The sequence below is a fragment of the Pongo abelii genome, chromosome 20 (assembly GCF_028885655.2).
Source record: "Pongo abelii isolate AG06213 chromosome 20, NHGRI_mPonAbe1-v2.0_pri, whole genome shotgun sequence".
Lineage (NCBI taxonomy): Eukaryota > Metazoa > Chordata > Mammalia > Primates > Hominidae > Pongo > Pongo abelii.
The window spans coordinates 6,787,582-6,805,525 of record NC_072005.2 but is presented as its reverse complement, the minus strand read 5'-3'; the positions used below and the strand labels follow the sequence as shown (position 1 = coordinate 6,805,525).

General features: G+C 48.1%; 1 protein-coding gene across 1 annotated transcript in view; it reads right to left on the bottom strand.

The window, feature by feature from the left end:
* Positions 1-17,944, bottom strand: part of VAV1 (vav guanine nucleotide exchange factor 1) — an 82,231-nt gene that overhangs the window by 15,782 nt on the left and 48,505 nt on the right. Inside the window, exons 7-21 of the mRNA XM_024237031.2 lie at positions 15,799-15,867; positions 15,514-15,617; positions 14,204-14,303; positions 12,758-12,853; positions 12,442-12,510; positions 12,221-12,307; positions 12,029-12,114; positions 11,014-11,146; positions 8,730-8,839; positions 7,656-7,757; positions 7,323-7,420; positions 7,215-7,237; positions 6,995-7,040; positions 4,040-4,176; positions 3,572-3,637 (exon numbers count right to left, since the gene is read on the bottom strand). Of these exons, the coding sequence (XP_024092799.1) occupies positions 3,572-3,637; positions 4,040-4,176; positions 6,995-7,040; positions 7,215-7,237; positions 7,323-7,420; positions 7,656-7,757; positions 8,730-8,839; positions 11,014-11,146; positions 12,029-12,114; positions 12,221-12,307; positions 12,442-12,510; positions 12,758-12,853; positions 14,204-14,303; positions 15,514-15,617; positions 15,799-15,867 (1,326 nt within the window). The remainder of the gene's footprint in view (positions 1-3,571; positions 3,638-4,039; positions 4,177-6,994; positions 7,041-7,214; positions 7,238-7,322; positions 7,421-7,655; positions 7,758-8,729; positions 8,840-11,013; positions 11,147-12,028; positions 12,115-12,220; positions 12,308-12,441; positions 12,511-12,757; positions 12,854-14,203; positions 14,304-15,513; positions 15,618-15,798; positions 15,868-17,944) is intronic.

Here is a 17,944-nt window from a genome sequence, read left to right as displayed (position 1 = left end):
TGCACAACCACTGCACTCCAGCCTGGGTAACAGAACCACACCCTATCTCAAAAATTAAAAAAATAAAAATAAAAAGGCCAGGTGCGGTGGGTCACGCCTGTAATCCCAGCACTTTGGGAAGCCGAGGCGGGAGGATCACGAGGTCAGGAGATCGAGACCATCCTGGCTAACACAGTGAAACCCCGTCTCTACTAAAAATACAAAAAATTAGCCAGGCGTGGTGGCGGGTGCCTGTAATCCCAGCTACTCGGGAGGCTGAGGCAGGAGAATGGCGTGAACCTGGGAGGCGGAGCTTGCAGTGAGCTGAGACTGCGCCACTGCACTCCAGCTTGTGCGACTCCGTCTCAAAAAAAATAAAATAAAATAAGAAAATTCTGACACATTCCACAACGTGGATGAGCCTTGAATACGTTATGCCAAGTGAAACAAGCTAGACACAAAGGACAAATACTGTATGATTTCACTTATATGAGGTACTTAGGATAGCAAAATCCATAGAGCTCAAGAGCAGAATGTGAATGTCAGGGGCTGGGAGAGGGGACTAGGTGGTTGCTGTTTAATGGGTACAGAGTGCTGCGAGATGAAAAGTGTTCTGGAGATGATGGTGGTGATGATGGCAAAACACTGTGAATGTACTTAATGCCACTCAACTGTACCTTAGAAAATGATTATGTTGGCCGGGCGTGGCGGCTCACGCCTGTAATCCCAGCACTTTGAGAGCCTGAGGCAGGGGGATCACTTGCGCCCAGAAGTTCGAAACCAGCCTGGGCAACATGGCAAAACCCCGTCTCTATGAAAAATACAAAAAATTAGCCAAGCATGGTGGTATGCACCTGTAGTCCTAGCTACTTGGGAGGCTGAAGTGTGAGGACCACCTGAACCTGGGAGGTGAGGCTGCAGTGAGCCAAGATTGCACCATTGCACTCCAGCACAAGCAACAGAGTGAGATCCTGTCTCCAAAAGAAAGGTTACATTGTTAACTTTTATGTTCTATATATTTTGCCATAATCAAAAATAATAAAAATAAAATGAATGAGGAATCACCACCTCTACCTGGTTCTAAAACATTTTTATCACTCCAAAAGAAAATGCCATACCCAGCCGGGCGTGGTGGCTCACACCTGTAATCCCAGCACTTTGGGAGGCCGAGGCAGGCAGATCATTTGAGGTCAGGAGTTTGAGATCAGCCTGACCAACATGGTAAAATCCCATCTCTACTAAAAATACAAAAAATTAGCCAGTCTTGGTGGTGCACACCTATAATCTCAGCTACTCAGTATTCTGAATTTTTCATTGTAATGGTTAGTTTTATGTTGTGCAAATTTCACCTCAATTTTTTAAAAGACAAAAGAGAAGGATGTTCTATGAGAGGATTGCTTGAGCCCAGGAGTTCAAGACCAGCCTGGACAACATAGTGAGACCCCATCTCTACAAAAAAAATCACACACAAAAAAACGGCTGCAGCTGGGTGCAGTGGCTCACACCTGTAATCACAACACTTTGGGAGGCCAAAGCTGGCGGATCACAAGGTCAGGAGTTCGAGACCAGCCTGACCAACATGATGAAACTCCATCTCTACTAAAAATACAAAAATTAGCCAGGTGTGGTGGCAGGCGCCTGTAATCCTAGCTACTCAGGAGGCTGAGGCAGGAGAATCGCTTGAAACCGGAAGGCGGAGGTTGCAATGAGTCGAGATCACCCCACTGCACTCCAGCCTGGGAAACAAGAGTGAAACTCCATCTTAAATAAATAAATAAATAAAGCTGAGCATAATGGCTTGCATCTGTGGTCCCAGCTACTCAGGAGGGTAAATTGGGAGGATTGCTTGAGCCCAGGAGGTCAAGGCTGCAGTGAGTTAAAATCACACCATTGCACTCCAGCCTGGGTGACAGAATGAGACCCTCTCTCTAAAACAAAAAATTAAGAGATAGATAGAATAGATGGATGATGGATAGATAGGTAATAGGTAGATGGATAGATGATAGATGATAGACAGGTGATAGATCAATGATAAATGAATAGATGAGAGAGAAATGATAAGAAATAGGTAATAGATAATAGATGGTTAGATAGGTAGGTGAAAAATAGGCAGAGAGATGATCGGTGAATAGATAGATGATAGATAATACAAAGACAGATGATACATAGAAAAATGATAGCTGGATCAATAGATCATGAATGTATTGATAAGTAGATAGATGATAGATGATGGATGGATGGATGGATAGAAGAGTTGATTGATGAATGGATGGATTGACGGGTAGGTACATGGATGGATAGACATATAGATAAATAGATAGATAGATAATATGTAGATGATGACTAGATGGATAGATAGATGATAGGTAAATAGATAAAAGATTGATGATGATGATATAGATGATAGATAGATAGATAGTTAATAGATGGGTAGATAGGTGACAGGCAAATAGATGATAGGTAAATAGATAGATAATATATAGATAAATGATAGATGGATGCATGGATAGATAGACAGCTAGCTAGCTAGATAGGTAGATAGATAGACAGACAGACAGACAGACAGATGGGGGCAGAAGGGACAGCTCTTCCTTGCAGTAGAACACCAGCTAATAAATTTGGAAAGAATGATGGAGTTGGAAACTCCTATTGTAACTTGACAGTGGAGAAACCATAGGAACAAAAAAATTTTTGATAAAATTTTTGGGGAAATGAGCAACATTTAAATACAGACTACGAATTAAATAGTAGTATAATGTCAATGTTGAATTTTGTGTCTTTTAAAATCTTCTTCTGGTTATGTACGAGAAGGCTCTTGCTCTTAAGAAGTATTTAGTGGTAAAGGGGAATGTCGTCTGCAAACTCACTTTTAACTCTTCCAGGAAAAATAAATACTATGTGTGGGTAGAGAGAGGAAACGACAGAGCAAATGGAACAAAACATTAACAGAACCGATGAAACTGGGTAACGGCTACACGGGAGCTCTTTGCATTATTCTCATAGCTTTGCTAGAAGTCTGAAATAATATAAAGTTAAAACCAGCACTGGAGAGAATTTCCCTCTGCAGGCTGTGAAGTGGACAGTGGGGTCATTTGCTCTGAATGAGGTAGGGGGCGTCTGAGGTTGGGGAGAGAGGGAGAGATTTGAAGTCATCATGAAGAGCGAGGGGTCCATCGAGCAGAGAACACCGGAAGAACAGCAGAGGCTGGGGTGGACAGGTGCGTCCACCAGGAGCAGGGCACAGGCAATGGAGGCCACAGTGCTCCCACAGAACTCAATTCAGTGTCTCAGAAGGAAGCAAGGGGCAGGCCCACCTTCTAGGTCCCTGCTCCTTCCTGCCTACCATACCCATGTAGGAAGGAAAGGACCTTTACTCAAAAATGGTCAAGGAGAAAAAGATCAATAATTGTTTCCAGGGTGGCCCCTCTCTGGGCTCAGTTGGTGGGGTGGACAAAGCCTTGAGTTAGAGAAAGACCTGCCATGATTGGCAGCCCCCTCCCCAACTCCAGGGGTGTCTTTCCAAGTCTGCCCATCCTCCCAGGACCTGCCCTGGACCCCTTGCCCTTATTCCATTCAGACTTGAGGCACTCACATGGACGTAGGGCTTCACCCTGTTACAAGGAAACCAGCCAATTTCATTAGTAGATGTATTCCTGCCCTAAACACCCAGGAGACAAAAACAGGAACAGAGAGGTTATAGGATCCATAACCCCACCAGCCATCTAAACCCATAACCCTACACGTGGATCCTGCCCCATCACTCGTGTGCGTGTGTGTGTGTGTGTGTGTGTGTGTCCATATCTCTGCTCAATGGTCACTCTGCTTGTCCATCTATCTCAGGATGGCCTGGAGAGCCCAGAGAGGTGATAATGAGTATTAACTTCCTGGGAAGATGGCCTGCTCAGAAAAGCCATGCCCAGAAATCTCAGTCTACCTACCCTACTCCCCAGGCATCACCTCCAGAGCATGGTGGAACTATGACCCAACTCCCTGACACCACATGAATCCATAACCCTACACTTGGGTCCCACCCCATCACTCCTGTGACCCCAGCCTGTACCTCCCACCAGTTCTGTTCAGCCTCAGCCTTCGTGAGCTCCACAATGTCTCCAGGGTTGAGCCGTAGGAAGGGTCCAATGGCTCCAGGGGGTGGAGGAAGCCCGTAGTATTCCTGAAACACCTCCATCTTGGGCAGACCTGGAGGACAGGGTACAGGAGTACAGGGTGGTTGGCAGTCAACTTTCAACCCTGAATCCTGCCACCCTCCAGAATGGCTAACATTTTTCTTTTTAGACTGGCAATACTAAGTGTTGACAAGGACGTGGAGCAAATGCAGTTCTCACTCATTGCTGGTGGGGATACTCTTTGGAAAACTGTTTGGCAATGTCTACTGAAGCTAAACATTGTATCGACTCTGTAACCCAGCAACCCAAGAGAAATGAAAACATGTGTCCTGGCTGGGCACCGTGGCTCACACCTGTATCCCAGCACTTTGGGAGGCCGAGGTGGGAAGATCACCTGAGGTCAGGAGTTCGAGACCAGACTGGCCAAAGTGGTGAAACCCCATCTGCCCTAAAACTACAGAAATTAGCTGGGTGTGGTGGTGGGCGCCTGTAATCCCAGCATTTGGGAGGCTGAGGCAGGAGAATCACTTGAACTCCCAGGAGGCAGAGGTTTCAGTGAGCTGAGATCATGCTACTGCACTCCAGCCTGGGCGATGGAGTGAGACTCTGTCTCAAAACAAAACAAAACAAAGAAACAAAAAACAAAAAAAATGTCCTTTGAAAGTTGCAGCTTTATTCACAATATCCAAAAACTGGCAACCAACCAAATGTCCTCAATAGGTTGATCAATCAATAAACAAATTGTGATATCATCACATAATGGAATACTATACAGCAATGAAAAGGAACAAGCTATTGCTACAGGCAATCACATCAATGCATCTCACTGTCATTATGTCAGATAAAAGAAACCAGATGAAATAAGCATGTACTATATGATTTTATTTATAGAAAACTCAAGAGCAGACAAAATTAATCTGTGGTGATAGAGGTCAGGTGATAGAGGTTCCCTATGGGAGATAGGTGAGTAGCAGTGCTTTCTGATAAAACTTTCTGTGGTGATGGATATGTCCAATATGGTAGCAACTAGCCACAGGCAGTTATTGAGAACTTCAAGGCTAATGTGAGTTAAAAAATTTTTAAGGTGATTTCTTTTTAATTAATTTGTATTGGACAGTGCAGTTCTGGAGGGATGGAAATGTTCTATATTTTTATTTGATCGTTGGTTGCATGCATAAAACTTTATTAAGTCATATACTTAAGATTTATTGATTTTTACATATCTTAAAGTATGTATTTCCTCTCTCAATAAAATACATGTGGCCGGGCGCAGTGGGTCACACCTGTAATCCCAGCACTTTGGGAGGCCGAGGCAGGCGGATCACGAGGTCAGGAGATCGAGACTATCCTGGCTAACATGATGAAGCCCTGTCTCTACTAAAAATACAAAAAATTAGCCGGGTGTGGTGGTGGGCACCTGTAGTCCCAGCTACTTGGGAGGCTGAGGCAGGAGAATGGCATGAACCCGGGAGGCGGAGCTTGCAGTGAGCCGAGATTGCACCACTGCACTCCAGCCTGGGCAACGGAGCGAGGCTCCGTCTCAAAAAAAGAACCAAAAAACAAAAAACAAAACAAAATACATGTATGTGTGTGTATGTATATATATATGTATATATATATATTCTATTGTACAAAGGACACTTGGGTTGTTTCTAATTTTGACTGTTGCTAAGAAAGCTGACTATTGCTAATTACATAATAAGTAATAATAATAAGAAAACATACCCATTCATAGATTTCATATATTTATTTTTTTATTTTCTTGAAACAGGATCTTGCTCTGTTGCTCAGGTTGAAGTGCAATGGCGTGATCACGGCTCACTGCAACCTTGAACTCCTGGGCTGAAGCAGGAACCCCGCTAATTTTTAAAAAATTTTTTGTAGACACAGGGTCTCGTTATGTTGCCCAGGCTGGTCTCAAACTCCTGGCCTTGGTCTCTCAAAGTGCTGGGATCACAGACGTGAACCACCACACCTGACTTATGTTATATATTTATATGTCATATAAATGGCATATAAGTGGAACACTCCTGCCTCTGCACTCCAGCCTGGGACACAGAGCAAAACCCTACCTCTAAAAATTAAAAAAAGATATATTTTATATATATATACAATATATTTTTAGTAAATATATATAATATATTTTTAATAAATATATATTATTTAATATATATTTTACATGTTAGTATATTATTAATTATTATATTATTATATATTAATTAAATATTAACTCATTATTAAATAATATAATATATTATTATTTATATATTTAATAAAAATACATATATATTTTAATTTTTTTAAATTAAGGCTGGGCATGGTGGCTCACACCTGTAATCCCAGCACTTTGGGAGGCTTAGCAGGCAGATCCCCTGCGGTCAAGAGCTCAAGACCAGCCTGCCCAACATGGTGAAACCCCGTCTCTACTAAAAATACAAAAATTAGCCGAGTGTGGTGACATGTGCCTGTAGTCCCAGCTACTTGGGAGGCTGAGGCAGGAGAATCGCTTGAACTTGGGAGGTGGAGGTTGTAGTGAGCCAAGATCGTACCACTGCACTCCAGCCTGGGTGACACAGCAAGACTCCGTCTCCAAAAATAAATAAATTAATTAAAATAAGCACATACTGTATGATTTAATTTATACAGTATGGCTGGGCAACGTAGCAAGACCCCATCTCTATGAAAAATAAAATTAGCCAGGCGTGGTGGTGTGCACCTGACTTCAAGTGATCCACCCACCTTGGCCTCCCAAATTGTTGGGATTACAGGTGTGAGCTGTTGCACCCAGCCCAGTGTGGCTGTTAATATGATTATGGAGATCTGTCCCTGGGTCAACATCAATAGAGATGAATTTTCCTCCTGCCCCCACACAGCACCCCCTGCCAACTCACCCAGCTCATTCCTCTTTTTGTCCTGAGCCCTGCGATGTAGTTTGTCCTGGAAGGAGAAACAAAGAAAGCCTGTCTACCTATGCCCAGCCTGGGGGCTTGTAGGCCCCCTCACTCTCCTCACCCCACAAAGGATCATGCCCAGTTCCGGGATGTTCTGGGTCCTCCCCGCACTGTTGCCCATTATTTGCGGTGCACAGGAAGGACCACAGGAAAGTCTTACCTTCTTCATAGTTCCTGGGAAATCTACGGGAGGGTAAAGGAAATGGTGAGAACGGGAAATCCTCCAAAGAGAACCAAGCTCACCTCCCAGCCTCCCTCCCACTCGTACCTTGCCCAAGTCGGCCACATGGAGGGACCCTCCCCAGACACTCCTTGTGTGCAGGTGCCCGGCACCGATGGCAGCGGTAGCCCTGATAGAAGGTACCTCTGAGATGCAGGGGACACATAAAGAAGAGTGAGTGACCTTTACAGACATGGCCAAATATTCTGCTAAAAACATAGAGGGACCCCTTGAGTTCTCTTTAGATCAGGAGAGTGACAGAGAAGCAGAAGATCAAAGTAGCCCATCTCCCAATTTAGGGAACCAATTACTAGGGCAGCTTCTCTAGCAAGGAACTGATGACCAAGTCCAGTATGCAGGACCCTCCTCCCAGATTCTCACCTAAGCAGCATCTGACAGGCTTTGCAGGATGTGGTCTCCTCAAAGGAGAACATCTGGAAGTCATGCCCATTGGCAGTGGCATTCTCCGGGTAGATGTTGGAGCTGGCAGGGGAAAATTAAAAAAAAAAAAAAAAAAGAAGGTCAGTATTTTATTCCTTTTTATGGCCGAATACTATTCCATGGTATGAACAGACCACATTTTGCACGTCCACTCATTCATTGATTGATGTTTGGGTCGTTTCCACCCTTTGGCCACACTGAATTATGCTGCCATGCGCATTGGGAGAAAGAGAAAGCAGGCTAGGAGTTTCCAGGGGCTGCGAGAGCAGGGAATTGGGAGTGAATGCTTAATGGGTATGAGGTCTCCTTTGGGCGGATGAAAAGGTTTTGAAGCTGGATAGAGGTGATGGTTGCATGACACTGTTAGTGTACAAAATGCCATGTGATCGTACACTTCGAAATTTAGATTTTTGTTGTTGGAATTTTGCCTCATATAAAAAGGAGGAGAAGACAAAAGTGGAAGAGGAGGAAGAGGGGAAGAAGAAGGAGGAGGAGGAAGAGGAAGAAGAGGAAGAGGAGAAAAAGGAGGAGGAGGAGGAGGAAGAAGAGGAGGAAGAGGAGGAGGAGGAAGAGGAAGAAGGGGAGGAAAGCGAGGAGGAGGAAGAGGAGGAAGAGGAAGAAGAGGTGGAGGAGGAATAGGAGGAAGAGGAAGAGGAGGAAGGAGAGGAGGAGGAAGAAGAGGAAGAGGAGGAGGAGAAAAGGAGAAGAAGGAGAAAGAGGAGGAGGAGGAGGGATAGGAAGGAAACCAGGAGGAGGAGAAGGAAGAGGAGAGGAGAACAAGAAAGAGGAGGAGGAGAGGAGAAGAGTCTGGGCTGGTAGCTGAAGCTTGCACACAACCCCTGCATTCCAAGGATAAGACAGTCTTGGGCCTGTCCCTCTTATTTCCCAAATGAAGAGACTGCAGTTCAGAGTGGTCCCATGGCATGTCAGGACAGAGTAGGGACTAGAGCACGTTCCTCCTTCCCAGCCCCTCCCCCTCTTCGGACAGAAAGAGGGAGGAAGATGGGGACTCACATGGCCATCTCAAACTGCTCCATCCACTTCTTCTTCAATTCTCTTGTCTTGAAGAACAGCTCATAGCCCTGGGCACCTTGGTCCTCGATCAGGAGGAACATGTGGCTCCACTGCAGGGAAGCAGAGCTCAGACTGAAGGCACTGCCCCTGCAGAGAGTGGGAGCACACACCCACCCACCCCTCCCTCTGTGGGGAACAGGCAAGCCCATGGCAGTCTCTATGCCCCTCGCACCATGCATGGATATCCTTGTAAAAGGGCTTTCCAGGATATCCAAATACACAACCATAAACCCAAAACCACACACGCATGCGTACACATGCGCGCGCGCACACACACAGACACACACACCCCTTTGCAGAAGCACACACCAGACACAGCATGTCACTCATCATTGATTTTTCTGTTCAACAAAGCACTGGTGCAGCACTTGCTGAGAAACAGACACTGCTAGGAGCTGGGGACAGAGCAGTGAATAGGATGTGGTCCCCAGAGCTCCAGCCTGGTAGGAGAGACAGATGCTGTAAGCAGGCAGTTACAAGACAGCAACTGGCTCCTTGAGGGAGGCACAGGTTGAGAAATAGAGAAGCCAGCTGGGCGCGGTGGCTCACATCTGTAATCCCAGCACTTTGGGAGGCTGAGGTGGGTGGATCACGAGGTCACGAGTTCGAGACCAGCCTAACCAATGTGGTGAAACTCCGTCTCTACTAAAAATACAAAAAAATTAGCCAGGCGTGGTGGCGGGCACCTGTAATCCCAGCTACTCAGGAGGCTGAGGTAGGAGAATCACTTGAACCCAGGAGGCGGAGGTTGCAGTGAGCCGAGATTGCACCATTGCACTCCAGCCTGGTGACAGAGCGAGGCTCTGTCTCAAAAAAAGAAATAGAGAAGCCACAGACCAGAGCACGGGGGGAACTCCAGGGCAAAAACTAAAGCAAAGGGAAGAGTTCACAGGAGAAAAAGCAGAAGGAAGTAAGGAAGAGCCGAGAGGGAGAGGAGTCTCAGCTCAAATGTCACTTCCACAGAGAATGTTCCTGAACAATGGAGGTAAGATAGCTCCCCCTCCCACCCTCACCTACCACAGCCACATCTCCTGTTTCATTCATTTATTTTTTCATAGAGACAGAGTCTCACTCTGTGGTCCCAGCTGTAGTGCAATCATAGCTCACTGCAGCCTCCAACTCCTAGCCACAGGCGATCCTCCCACCTCAGCCTCCCATGTAGCTAGGGCTACAGGCATGTGCCACCAAGCCCAGCTAAATTTCTTTTTTATGTTTTGTAGAGACGGGGATCTCCCTATGTTGCCCAGGCTGATCTCAAACTCCTGGGCTCAAGCGATTCTCCCACCTAGGCCTCCCAAAGTACTGGGATTACAGGCATGAGCCACTGCACCCAGCCACCTACTTTATTTTCTTTGTAGAAAGCATCCCGTAAGAATGTAAGTACCATACAAGAAATAAAATAAGCCGGGCACAGTGGCTCACGCTTGTAATCTCAGCACTTTGGGAGGCCAAGATAGGCAGATCACTTGAGGTCAGGAGTTTGAGACCAGGCTGGCCAACATGGTGAAACCTCGTCTCTACTAAAAATACAAAATTTAGCTGGGCATGGTGGTGGATGGCCGTAATCCCAGCTACTCGGGAGGCTGAGGCAAGAGAATTACTTGAACCTGAGAGCCAGAGGTTGCAGTGAGCCGAGATCTTGCCACTGCATTCCAGCCTGAACGACAGAGTGAGACTGTCTCAAAAACAAACAAACAAACAAAATGAAAACTCTGTTTTGCTTTCCATTTTAGTCCTAGTGCCTAGAAGAGTGCCCTGGATATAGTAGGTGCTCAATTTAAAAACTGTTGAGTGGGCTCACGCTTATAATCCCAGCACTTTGGGAGGCCAAGGCAGGTGGATCACGGGGTCAAGAAATCGAGACCATCCTGGCCAACATGGTGAAACCCTGTCTCTACTAAAACTACAAAGATTAGCTGGGCGTGGTGGTGTGTGCCTGTTGTCCCAGCTACTCCAGAGACTGAGCCAGGAGAATCGCTTGAAACCAGGAGGCAGAGGTTGCGGTGAGCTGAGATTGTGCCACTGCACTCCGGCCTGGCGACAGAGCGAGACTCCATCTTCAAAAACAAAACAAAACAAAACAAACAAACAAAAAACACCTGTTGATTGGATTAACACACACTTCCATGTAGCTGTAGTCTGGCAAACAGGTGCATGCCCAAGTGGAGAGGGCTAAGCTGCCGACTGCGTGGAGGACCCCATAGTTCTGGCGTCAAAGCCCCACCTTCTTGTTGTCTCGGTCTCCTGAAGAGTCATCCCGAATCTGGAAGCTGTGCAGGTTCACAAAGTCCTTGAGGTCATAGGAGTCTCCCCGGCGCTTACAGATGAGTAGAGCTTTGTCGAGCAGGAAGGCGTACCTGGAAGGATGGATAAGGCATTCCTGTCTGGCTCTTCCCAACTGTCCCCATCAGCTCTCTGACCAGTTCCTCCACATCCTGGTCCCACCCTGCCCTTCTCCTCCTTGGCCAACTTGGCCATGCCCACCTGTCCATCCTGACTTCACCCACGGGATCCGCATTGGCTCTACTGCCTGTCAGTCTTCGCTCCACCCATACCCCTCACTGGCCCTGTCCTGCCTGTCCATCAAGGCTCCACTGCCTTCTCTGGATGGGTCTACCACCTGTCTCTCTAGAAATCTTGCCTCACCCCCACTCAGGTCCCTCCCCAAATTCATCTTAATTCCACCTACAAGTCTACATAAGAACCTGGCCCCACCCCTACCCAGGCTCCACCCCAGATCTGTGTTGGCTCCACCCACTTGTCCATCTAGGAGCCTGGCCACGCCCCTATCCAGGCTCTTCCCCAGACCTGTGTTGACTCCACCCAACTGCCTATCTAGAAACCTGGCCCCATCCCTACCCAGGCTCCACCACAGATACGGTTTGCTCCACTCACCTACCCATCTGGAAGCCTGGCCCCTACTTTGCCCAGGCTCCACCCAGATCTGTGTTGACTCCACCCACCTGCTCATCTAGGAACCTGGCACCATCCCTGCCCAGGCTCCTCCCAGATTTGTGTTGACTCCACCCATCTGCCTATCTAGAAGCCTGGCTCCGCCCCTTCCCAGGCTCCGCTCCAGATCTATGTTGACGCCGCCCACCTGCCTATCTAGAAGCCCGGCCCCGCCCCTGCCCAGGCTCCACCCAGATCTGTGTTGACTCCACCCACCTGCCCATCTAGGAGCCTGGCCCCACCCCTTTGTCCAGGCTCCATCCCAGATCCATGTTGAGTCCACCCACCTGTCCATCTTGGAGCGCCGTTCCACCGAGGTGATCTTGAGCTCCCCGTCTATCTTGGGCCGGCCATAGTGAGCCAAAGACTGGTCCTATGCAGCAGGCAGGGGGTCTAGCAAGGGTCTCCCAAGAAAGGAGCCAGACACCCACCCTCCCCACGTGGCCACACCCCTGGCCCACCCAGCTTCACTGCCTCACCAGGTTCTCAATGGACAGCTGGAAATTGGTGATCTGCCGCAGTGTCTCGTTGTCTCGCTTGACCTCGTTCACGCACTGAGCCAGGTCCTGGGGAGGGGGCAGGGGTGAACCTGGCCCCCCAACAGCCGACCCAGGCTCCTACCTAACCCCGGCTAGAGGATCAGTCCCCACCAGGAGGGTGTCTGCAGCAGGTGAGTCACCAGCACCCTACACCCACTCACCCTCATGGCATCCAGGGCCAGCCGCAGGTTCTCCTTCTCCATCGCCTCCTGCGTGTGTTTCACCAGCTCCTGAGAGAACCAAGACGTCAGACGTCACCTGGGCCCCTCCCCTTCTCCCTGAGGGGAGGGCCTTCCAAACAATGCTAGCTCACCAGCTCCTCCATCATAGTGCTGACCCTGGAGGCTGAGACATGACCCCAGTGACCCATCCCCGAGCGTCCTAGAAACTCAACCCCCAGAAGCCAGCCCCGTCCCCACTTTTATAGATACAGGAGAGTAGGTACGTGGAGCCCACGCCTAGGGATGTGCCCGGCACCTGGAGAAGGAGGTGATATTTGAGAACTCGCTGCATAGGCACCATCAGCAGGTCCCGCAGGGTGAACCTCCCGTTGTTGGCTCTCTGAGAACATTCCTGGGGAATCAGAGAACAATGGGGAAACTGAGGCAGGTCCCAGAAAGAGCCGGTTGCAGGGTGGGTGCAGATAGATTTGAATAAATACGTGGGCAGCTCTCCACCCCAGAGATTTTTCTAGAGGCCAAAGCATCATATCTGCCCCCAAGGAAACAGGGAAGGGACTCCATGAGGTGGGGGAAGCTTGAGAACCATTGGAAGGAACTTTGGGAGGCCAAGGCGGGAGGATCACTTGAGGTCAGGAGTTCAAGACCAGCCTGGCCAACATGGGGAAACCCCATCTCTGCTATGAAAAAAAAAAAAAAATAGCTGGCGTGGTGGCAGACTCCTTCAATCCCAGCTACTCAGGAGACTGAGGCAGGAGAATTGCTTGAACCCAGGAGGCAGAGAAGGCATTGAGCTGATATCACACCACTGCACTCCAACCTGGGTGACAGAGGGAGACTCCATCTCAAAAAACAAAAACAAACAAACAAACAAAAAAGCAATGGGAAGAGGCTGGGCACAATTGCTCACGCCTGTAATCCTAGCTCTTTGAGAGGCTGAGGTGGGTGAATTGCTTGAGCCCAGGAGTTTGAGACCACCCTGGACAACATGGTGAAACCCCATCTCTACAAAAAAAACACAAAAATTAGCCAGGAATGGTGACATGCATCTGTAGTCCCAGCTACTCAGGAGGCCAAGGTAGGAGTTATGAGGATTGCTTGAGTCCAGGAGGTCGAGGCTGCAGTGAGCTATGATCATGCCACTGCACTCCAGCTTGGGGGACAGAATGAGACCCTGTCTCAAAAAACAAACAAACAAACAAACAAACCCACTGGAATGTGGCAAATGCTGCCTGGGATAGAGGTCCAGTATTCTGCCTGCTGAGGGGGGCTGGAGATGGGGAGAGGGACAGGTCTGGAGAGCCCCCATCCTCACCACCCCTGCCCTGTCTGTGTTTCCACCAGACAAACAGATCCAGGTTGAAGTTCAGTTCAAGATCAAGTTCAGCCTGGGATCCGGGGTTGGTTGGAATTGGGGTTCAGTGAGAAGTGGGAGCTCAGCCCAGACTTGGGGTACAATCAGTGCTAGGGCTCAGCCCAGGGCTGGGGTTCAGTGTGAGATCAGAGCTCAGTTCAGGGACAGGACTTCACCCTGATATCAGGGGTCAGCCCAGACCCAGGGCCAGCCCATTTCTGTTCTCCATTTCTTCTGCTTGGCTGGCTAGTACTTCCCTCCCTAGTCCTTTGATGGATCCCTGGCTGGGCTGCAGCAGAAAGTGGACCATCTGCAACTCAGTGTCCTCCCTGCTGCCCCCAGGGCCTGGGAGGAGTGGGAGAGGCCCCCCAGAAGTGGCCCGGCCCCCACCTCCAGCTTCATCTGCACGTCCTCCCGGGCTGCGGCCACACGGTCCAGGTGTTTGCTGGCTGACTCCACCTGGCTGCAGTAGCGGCCATAGACGAGAAACCTACAGGGAGAGGACAGGCCACCAGGTAAGGGTGGCTGGCATCAAGGTCGGGCAGAGGCTGGTGTCAGCCCTGGCCTTGCTCTTCCCAGCTGGAGAAGAAACCTGAGTTTCAGTTTCTCCCTCTGTGAAATGGGCATAACAATAGCATCTCCCACGTGAGGCTATCGTATGTAGCATTATCTCATTTAATGCTACAGTAATTTCACCATAGTACCTGGTATTGTCTCTGCCCAATGTTTATTTATTTATTTTAATTTAATTTAATTTATTTATTTATTTTTGAGACGGAGTTTCATGCTTGTCGTCCAGGCTGGAGTATAGTGGTGCGATCTCGGATCAGTGCAACCTCCACCTCCCGGGTTCAAGCGATTCTCCTGCTTCAGCCTCCTGAGTAGCTGGGATTACAGGCACCTGCCACCATGCCTGGCTAATTTTTGTATTTTTAGTAGAGACGGGGTTTTGCCATGTCGGCCGGGCTGGTCTCAAACTCCCGACCTCAAGTGATCTGCCCTCCTTGGCCTCCCAAAGTGCTGGAATTACAGGCGTGAGCCACCACGCCTGGCCTGTTTTTATTTCTGAGACAGAGTCTTGCTCTGCCGCCCAGGCTGGAGTCCAGTGGCATGATCTTGACTCACTGCAACCTCTGCCTCCCGGGTTCAAGCAATTCTCCTGAGTAACTGGGATTACAGGTGCACGCCACCACGCCTGGCTAATTGTTTTTTGTATTTTTAGTTGTATTTTAGTTGTTTTAGGCGATGGAGACGGGGTTTCAGCATATTGGCCAGCCTGGTCTTAAACTCCTGACCTTAAATGATCCACCCACCTTAGCCTCCCAAAGTGCTGGGATTACAGGCATGAGCTACCACACCTGGCCAATGTTCCTTCATTTAACAAATACTTATTGAGCATCTACTACGTGCCAGGCCCTGCGTGCATCCTTATAGTCAACCCTCACCACCAGCCTAGAAGGCACATTCCTGTGGCCCACTGATGTACAGATGAGGAAGCAGAAGCACAGAGAGGTTAAGTGACTACCCAGTGCCACACAGCAGAGCTGGGAATTGAACCAGAGATGGGCAGCCCCTCGCCCATGAACACACAGCACAAAGTCCTCCCCATCCAGTGGTGTCTGAGGGTAAGGTCTCTCAAATGCCCGGCCTAGGCAAGGCAGAGTGACCCCAGAGCTTCAGTCTGGCCAGCTGGGTCTCACCTCTCCTTGTATTTGATGAAGACCTGGTAGAGATTGGCTGCGCCAGGGGTGCCCAGGGCTTCCTTCATCTCCTTTAGGAAGTGAGTATGAACACGAAGCAGGTCCTACTCGGAGGGAAGGGTGAGGGCTGGGACCAGAGCCCAGGGCTCAGGGAGCCGGGAAGGAAAGGGTCATCCACCCGCCCCATGCCACTCAACTCCCAACCCCTGTACTCCAGGGACAGGTAGGGGCAGCAGGTTATCCACACTAGACAGACCCAAGAGGGCTGGGGATCGGCTGCCTCACCTCAATGTTGATAAAGATGATCTCAATGTCTTGAGGTTTCAGGAACCGTTGCAGGGGCTTCAAGAAATGCTGCGGGGAAGGGAGAGAAAGATGACGGAAGATAAGATTCCCTCCTCCAAACCAGTCTCAGAGAGACAGGGGAAGGAGACAGAGAGAGGGAGATAAAGAGAGGGAGCGTGTCCATGCAAAAACTTGTACAAGAATGTTCACAGTGAAGTTATTCATAATAACCCAAAAAAGGAAACAACCAAAATGCTTATCAATGGGTGAATGGATGTTTAAAATGTGGTCTGGCTAGGCATGGTGGCTCACGCCTCTAATCCCAGCACTTTGGGAGGCTGAGGCGGGTCGATCATGAGGTCAGGAGTTCAAGACCAGCCTGGCGAAGATGGTGAAACCCCGTCTCTACTAAAACTACAAAAATTATCTGGGCACGGTGGCAGGTGCCTGTAATCCCAGCTACTCAGGAGGCTGAAGCAGGAGAATCGCTTGAATCTGGATGGCAGAGGTTGCAGTGAGCTGAGATCACACCACTGCACTCCAGTCTGGGCGACAGAGTGAGATTCTGTCTCAAAAAAGAAAAAAAGATGTGGTCCATCCATGCAATGGAATATTATTCAGCCATGAAAAGGAATGAAGCTCTGACACAGGCTACAATGTGGATGAACCTTGAAAACACTACGCTCAGCAAAAGAAGCCAGACGCATATAAACCACATAGTATGTGATGCCCTTTGTATGAAATGTCCAGAAGAAGCGAATCCACAGAGACAGGGAGTAAGCTCGTGGTTGCCATGGGCTGGGGGAAGATAAGAGATTAAAGGGGGACAGCTAAAGAGTTTGGGGTTTCTTTGGAAGATGATGAAAACCTTCTAAAATTAAGGCCAGGGGTGGTGGCTCACACCCGTAATCCCAACACTTTGGGAGGCCAAGGCAGGAGGATCACTTGAGGCCAGGAGTAGGAGACCAGCCTGGGCAACATAGCAAGACCCCATATCTACAAAAAAAATTAAAAAATTAAGCAGGGTGTGGTGGCATGCACCCGTGGCCCCAGCTCCTCAGGAGGTTAAGGCAGGAGGATCACTTGAGCCCAAGAGTTTGAGGCTGCAGTAAACTATGATCATGCCACTGCACTCCAGCCTGGATGGGAGAGCGAGACCCCATTTCAAAACAAAACAAATCAAAACGAAAGAAACAAAAAAAATCAAAACAAAACAAATGAAAATGTTCCAAAATTAGACAGTGGTGATGACTGCATAATCTTGTGTGTACGCCAAAAACCATTGAACTGTATACTCTAAATGGGTGGATTATATGTATATTAATGAAATCTCAATGAAGCTATTTTTAAAAGAAATGGAGAGATGAGGATACAGAAAAAGACTGAGCCTGGGATAAAGAGCTACAAAGGAGAGAATGACACACTGAGGAAGAAAGTAGCAAGAAGAGACCCAGAGGGAAAAAGGAACCCAGAGGGAAAAAGAGACAGAGTGAGAGATAAAGAGAGAGACAAGAGGAAGAGGCCCAGTGCAGCCTCCCAAAGGGCTTGGATTACAGGAGGATTGCTTGAGCCCAGGAGTTTAAGACCAGCCTAGGTAACATAGCAAAAAAAAAAAATATATATATATATATACATGTATATAAAATATATATTTTTATATATTATATATCTGATATATACTTTATATATATCTTTAAATAATGATATATATCTTTAAAAGATAGATATATAAACTAGGCACAGTGGCTCATGCCTGTAATCCCAGCACTTTTGGAGGCCGAGGTAGGCAGATCACTTGAGGTCAGAGTTCGAGACCAGCCTGGCCAACATGGCGAAACCTCGTCTCTACTAAAAATTCAAAAATTAGTCGAGCATGGTGGTGCATGCCTGTAATCTCAGCTACTTGGGAGGCTGAAGCAGAAGGACTGCTTGAGCCCAGCAGGCAGAGATTGTAGTAAAGCGAGAGCTTGCCATTGCCCTCTAGCCTGGGCAATGAGAGAGAAACCCTGTCTCAAAAAAAAAAAAGATACATAGATAGATTATATATATATAAGATATATAGATAAGATATAGAGATAAGATATATATGTTATATATAGATAAGATATTTCAAGATATACATATCTACATACGGATATATATCTTG